Raw genomic sequence first — 6,450 nt, 5'->3', positions numbered from 1 at the left:
GGGTCCAAGCAGTGCTCGGTGCGGAGGGGTATAAGAGAAGCCAGGAAGTTGGGGATCCTTTGTCCTTATTCTGGGGGCCAAAAATATTCTGAATATTCTGGATTTTCATTTTCCCTCCTGGGCCAAGCATGGCTACTTGCTTTCCCTCCCTGAAATGTCACTCAGGGTCTGAGCTCCCTCCCCATTCCCAGTGGGGATGAGATACAATGTCCGAAGTCTCTCTGTACGCCCCCACCTCAGCTGATATTCAGCTGCTTGGGATAGAGGTGGGAGGCTTGGGGGCCAGGCCCCCAAAGCCAAAAATGATTTCTTCCAGAGGGAGCCAAAAGGGGCTCAGGGCTGAGTGTAATGGGACAGAGATGCTGAGGACCTATTTTACTTTTTAACCTTCAGCCAGAGAAGTGAATTGAGAAGCCAAACAAATGCCGGTGTGGGAGTTTGTGTCTGCTAATGGTAGCAGCATTGAGTGGAGTGGTGATAAGGAAAGGTCAGGCAGAAATCTGGACAGAGAGAGGGACAGAGAGAGGGAAAAGAGAAAATATGATGTGAGTTAGCAGTGTCCCTCCAGGTACCTTTCTTCTGTGTTTAATTGCAAATAAAGCAAAAGCAGCTTGGGCAGCCTCTCAACCTCTCAGCTCAAAAGCCCAGGCCTCTGAGGTGTTTGGGGCAGTTCTCAGGCACTTGACATGCCCCCATCTGGCCTTTTCCTCCTTCCCCCCTCCCTGCTGACCCCCAATTCCATTCAGCTAGCCAGCCTGGGCCCTGTCCCCAGAATATCAGCACCCCCAAATGGGATCCATTTCCAGGTTGGGTGTGTCAAATTTCACTTCTCTCCAAGTGTCTCCACGCCTGAACTTTGAAAGACGAAAGAGCATTCTTTTTTGCAATGCAATGTGTGTATGGGGAGGTATGAGCTCAGACAATTTCCCCACTGGATCTTTGAGAAGCTGGGGGCTCCTTGCGTCAGCTATGCTTTGGTATCCCCAAGCAGACCCCGTTCCCCGTGTTCGGGTTCTCTGGCAGACTAGGAAACTCTCTCTGCAATCCTTTTACTCCGGATTCTGTGGAGATCAAAGGAGCTCGTACACAAAACACTAGGCATTTGGAGTAGGATTTATTTTTTTTAAGTTTTAAATAAAAAAAAATCCAATCATAAGTCAGTCGGGCCAACTGAGCAGTCACTCTAGAACAGCAAAGCCTTAACCAAACAGTGCTATTGTGAGGTGAGCTGAACAATTATTGAAACTCAGCTTTCTCTGCAAGAGGGATTTCAGCCTTCGCCCAGTGGCACAAAAGGGACCAGTGGGGCAACCGCTCCTCTCCCGCCCTGGAAGTCGAGGATTGAGGGGGTGGGTCGGCAGCTATAGTGGCTTCCAGGCAGCCAGGCGCTCAGGCCGAGTGCTGAGTCCTGCGGCTCCAGTGCCCAAGTCCCTGAGCAGCCTCCAGAGGCGCCGAGCTGTAGTTGGTGGCGCCGGCAGCCAGGAATGGAGTGTGTGTATCTGTGTGCGAGGCTGGGCGAGTCACAGACATCGGTGCAGAGTTGGGGGATCTGGGGAGAGAGAGAAGACTGGCAGAATACAAACTAAACAGGACCTCTGGAGAAGATTGTCCCCAAATAAAAATTCCAGATCTCATCCCTCTCACTTCAGATACCCTTACCCAAGAAGTTAATATATTTCCCAGAGCAGAGTGGAAAGCAAAGGCAGGCAAGATGAGGCCTGCCCATGAACCCCTCCAGGGCCAGCGTCCAGTCCCAGCCACCCTCTCCCCAGTTCAGAGCTACACAGGCCCCCAGCCCCCAGCCTGGAGCGGGGTAAGGCTGGAGTAGGAGCCCTATACTTGCCCTGGGAAACTCTCAAGTGCCCAGCCTCCAATGCAACTTTGGGGACTCCAGACCAATGACTGCCCCCCACTCAGGCCCAGGGCACCTACAGTAAGTTCTCTCCTATAACTAGCACTCATGAAAAGCATGTGTTTTGGATGGGGGTGGGTGGCTGAAGCAGGGAGCTGGGCAACTTTCCGCCTTTATTCCTTTTCTGTGTTTTTGGAATTCTGTTTCTGAATCCACTAATTCCAGCTCTGAAAGCGAACCGCTCTTTCTGCCAAACCCCCTCCGATGCCTGATTCCGGAGGCCGAAGGGGGCAGACCAAGTCGGAGACCTATGGGCCTGATGGGGAGTGTTCTCTGATTTCTCTAGGCTTGTTTTATAGAAACAAAGAACAAGTGCTCACCCCTCCTTCCCAGGACTTGTGCATATTTACAGAGCTCAACTGCAGTTTTAATAAAACATCTGTTCTTGCTTCTGCTGATGAGTTTCCATAATTGTTTTCAGACAAATTTAACAGGAAAATATAAATATATTTAGAAAAACCCAAGTCCCAGCTTTCCCCCCATAGACAGTTGTTCTTTTGCCAAAAAAATAAAATTATCATGAAGTGAAAAAAGGAAAATATAATCCAATGGAGGGAAGATCCGGCTCATCTGACCTGCTCTCCCCCCATGGAGCGAATCCTTCCAGCAAATTTCAGCTGCATAATTAAAGATCCAACTGAAAGAAGAAGGCTTCATTCCTCAGGAATGAAAGGTGATGGGGGAAGAGTGTGTTGGAAATTAATTTTGCCGAAAGTCTTTAAGCAGTAGGGGAATTTATTTGTATTTCTGCTTCCCCTTCTCCCCCCGTCCAGCATTTCTGCCTCTTTCCCCCAGCAGCTGGTTCCTGTTCATTATAAATCGGTGAGACCTTTCAGTCTCTGCCCTCTGTTTAGGGACGTAATAAAACACTTAACTTTCCGGGGCTGAGACTTACATTCTGTTCCTCAGGTCGCCCACCCCCGCGCCCACCGCTTTTAGGCCCTAAAGGAGACTCTCCCCAACTTTGGGGCCCCTTTCCCCTCCAGACTTGGTTTAGGAGGGGCTCAAGGAAACCCAGGCATCCTTGCTGGGGAGCTGCAGCACATGTTTCCCCAGAAGCCCCTTCTTTCTTTCAAGGTCCTTCCTTCCCCTACCCACCCATGAAAGAGATTTTAAAATACATAGAAAATCAACACTCATTGAAAGCGAAACCTCATTAAGACATCCTATCTTCCATCATTCAATTTGTTGTACATTGCAACAATTTAATATCTTGAAGGAAATATCACTGACATGATTTATCCCTCTAGCAATCTCTCTCTGAAAAGGAGGTGGGGGTGGGGAGGGGATTTACTCTCTCTTCCGGCCTCTTTTACGTGTTACACTGCTACCCTTAGGGCAGAATTGAGGATGGGAACTCTGAGAGCGGCTACTTGTATCCAGGGGTGCACTGACTTGCTCCTTAGTTCAGACCCCTCGGTCTTCCACCCCTTCCCCAGTTCTCTCTCCCTCTCCCTCTTGCCCTCCAGGGGGCCTGGAGCCCCAGCCAGCTGTTGGAAACCACTGCCCAGGCATGCCACGAATTCAATTCGAGGACAGCTGGATTCTAGAGCGAAAAGCAGCTTACGCTGGTGTCTGTTTGTGTACCTGCCATGGCACCCCAAAACGAGACAACTCATCTCAAAATTTCTTCCTTAATTTAAGAATCCTCCTCTACGCTTCACCTTCATCTCCTTGCGGAGAGGAAAGTATGGTCCAAGAGGGGGAACCTTAATAACTATAGGGGCCTTCCCCCTGCCCTTCTAAATACCAACACATTTCTCTCCTTTCTGAAGGACTGTGGTTGTATTTTTAAAAGCCAACACAAATGTCTCGCAGGAAGACTCTTCCATCCCTTAACGAGGTTCATCATGTATTAAGTAACATGTTGTCTCCATCAGCTCCCACACAGTCTGCTTTTGGGTTCGAAACTTTATTTTTCCCCCCTAGTGACACTCCAGGGAAACCCTTAACGTTACAGAAGATGAATAAACGAGTTTTTTTCCCAGCGTAGTCCCGTTTATGGCTTTATTGCTACCCATTGATTACTCCGCTTTGTTACACAGAAGGAAAAGATCATAAAATCCGGAGACATCCGGGTTCTTGTTATAGCCAGTATCCCCCCACTACCAAAAAATGGTGAGGCGAAAATATGAGCTTCCACTGCTCCCTTCGCTTGCCCCACTGACCCCCGCTTTGTCAACTCAAAGCATTTTCAGCTTATGTTACGATATCAAAATAAGTTTGGATTAATCAGGGAAAAAAAAAAAAAAACATCTGCACACCTTCCGCTCTTTCTGTTTGCCCACTGCGGCTCCCTCAGAAGCCTCGGACACAGCCGCCTTTTCCTAACCTCTTCCTTTTTCTCAGCCCCCAGGTGGGAAGAAAATGGAGGTAGGGGGCTGCTGAGAGGCACGGCCCCACTAGGTGTGGCCGGCCCTTGGGTGAGAGCACCCCGGGAAACCTTGGCTGCAATCTCCAAGCCCCAGAGCTCAGGTCCAGGGGCACCTCCCTTGGCAGGACAGAGAGTCCGAGGGGGCAGGGGCTTCTGACCTGGGCAGGGGCTTTGAGCCTGCAAGACACACACTGTCCATCAAAACCCCGCGGGCCTTCTCTTTCTGGCTGGATCCTATGTGAATTACCCCAACGGCCTTGGCTGGCTCTAAATCATAAATTCTCACCAACATAAACAGGAGTTGATGTGTCTAGAAAGACTCAGAGTTCTTTCTTCTTCCTTTCTTCCTTTTTTTCTCTCTCTCCCACCTTTTACTTTTTTCTCTTCCTTTCCTATTTATTTTTAAAATAAATCTTCCCTTTTAGGCAAAAATGCTTCAAGAGTTTCCCCCAAAAGGGGTCCTGAGGAGGAGGTAGACGCGGGGTGGGGGGCTAGGAGGAAGAGGAAGCAGATGCATGGCTACTTTGCACACCTCAGCTCTGCCACTGCACCCTGAAGTCTCACTCTTCCCTCTTTAGACTTAGGGACTCCCCACATGCTCCCTTCACCCCAGACTCTCCTTCCTCTGAGCACCATGTTTTATGCAATTTCTTTCCACTTTTGATTTTTTAAAAAAAATTATTGGGAAAAATATACTGGTTTAATGATGTGGACTCACTCCATGGAGTATCAAACCAGGATTTCCTGTAGGATTTCTGGGGATCCCCCTGAGCTGGGAGGGAGTTCCTCCCATGGAGAAATCAAGATGTAATTTTAGAAGGGGGCAGATATAAAAGATGAAATCAGATTGAAAATACAGGGATTTCTCCAGCCCTGGCTGTGGCTACAGCACAGCAAAGTTAGCTGGAGCTGAGAGATTTCCTGGGAGTGCAGCTCTCCTTTTCTGGGCCCCAAGGCCCTGCTCGGGGACATTCACCCTTCCTTCACCTTCAAATCAGTTCCCTTACATATATATTTTTAAAAGAAATCCAAGTCTTACTTTCAAAGCACACACTTAGTCTCAACTAGGGAATCAACAGAAGCAGAAGCGATTTTTTTCCCCCTTCTTGACATCTGGCTTGCGATTGGCTGGGAGGGGGTCAGCTGACTTTGTCATTTTGTCTGTCCTGGATTGGAGCCGTCCCTATAACCATCTAGTTCCGAGTACAAACTGGAGACAGAAATAAATATTAAAGAAATCATAGCCCGACCAGGTAAAGGCAAAGGGATGAATTCCTACTTCACTAACCCTTCCTTATCCTGCCACCTCGCCGGGGGCCAGGACGTCCTCCCCAACGTCGCCCTCAATTCCACCGCCTATGATCCAGTGAGGCATTTCTCGACCTATGGAGCGGCCGTTGCCCAGAACCGGATCTACTCGACTCCCTTTTATTCGCCACAGGAGAATGTCGTGTTCAGTTCCAGCCGAGGGCCGTATGACTATGGATCTAATTCCTTTTACCAGGAGAAAGACATGCTCTCAAACTGCAGACAAAACACCTTAGGACATAACACACAGACCTCAATCGCTCAGGATTTTAGTTCTGAGCAGGGCAGGACTGCGCCCCAGGACCAGAAAGCCAGTATCCAGATTTACCCCTGGATGCAGCGAATGAATTCGCACAGTGGTGAGTTTTACAGCTCTGAGATATAAATTAAATAAACTGAACTGGCTTTATGACCGGCTTCCCTAGAAGAACGGGCGGAGAGAGTTTTTTATGGCCCCATAAAAACAATCACGCTCGTCTCCTCGCCGACGCCGAGACAGGGCCCCCTCTTCTGCCCCCTCTGCTCGCCTCCCGCTTGCTCGCAGGGGCCTGGCCCCCTCGGCCCCTGACGGATTGGAGGGCTCCAAGGCGAGCTGAGGGGGCAGGAACAGGGCAGGGGATGAGGGGAGGGGTGGGGGAGCCTCCCCAAAGTCGAGTCAGGCTGAGGAGAAGGGAGGGGGAGAGGAGGGGACAGAGAAGTGGGGAGAAGTTTCCAAGGAGCTAGGGCGCTTGGGGAGATGGGGGAACCCAGTCGTACAGAAATGGGGCCCCATCCCCCGTGTTTGGGATTTTTCAAAAATCAGCCTTTAGACTTGCAGCTTTCTGCCTGGTTCTGTCCCCCACCCTACCCCCACCTT

General features: G+C 49.9%; 1 protein-coding gene across 13 annotated transcripts in view; it reads left to right on the top strand.

The window, feature by feature from the left end:
- The window catches only part of LOC309640746 (homeobox protein Hox-C4), a 64,586-nt gene that overhangs the window by 32,063 nt on the left and 26,073 nt on the right, over window positions 1-6,450 (top strand). For 3 of the 13 annotated variants that reach the window (XM_082419969.1, XM_082419966.1, XM_082419968.1), the window contains exon 2: window positions 5,608-5,953. The exons of 5 other annotated variants lie outside the window; for them this stretch is intronic. In XM_082419969.1, the coding sequence (XP_082276095.1) occupies window positions 5,800-5,953 (154 nt within the window). In that variant the 5' untranslated portion in view covers window positions 5,608-5,799. Of the gene's footprint in view, window positions 1-1,544; window positions 5,954-6,450 lie in introns of those variants that run through there. 5 more of the 13 variants (XM_082419957.1, XM_082419970.1, XM_082419959.1 and 2 more) reach the window with 3 other exon arrangements.

Source organism: Balaenoptera physalus (assembly GCF_965194825.1).
Source record: "Balaenoptera physalus genome assembly, chromosome: 13".
Taxonomy (NCBI): domain Eukaryota; kingdom Metazoa; phylum Chordata; class Mammalia; order Artiodactyla; family Balaenopteridae; genus Balaenoptera; species Balaenoptera physalus.
This window is presented reverse-complemented; position numbering and strand designations above follow the sequence as displayed.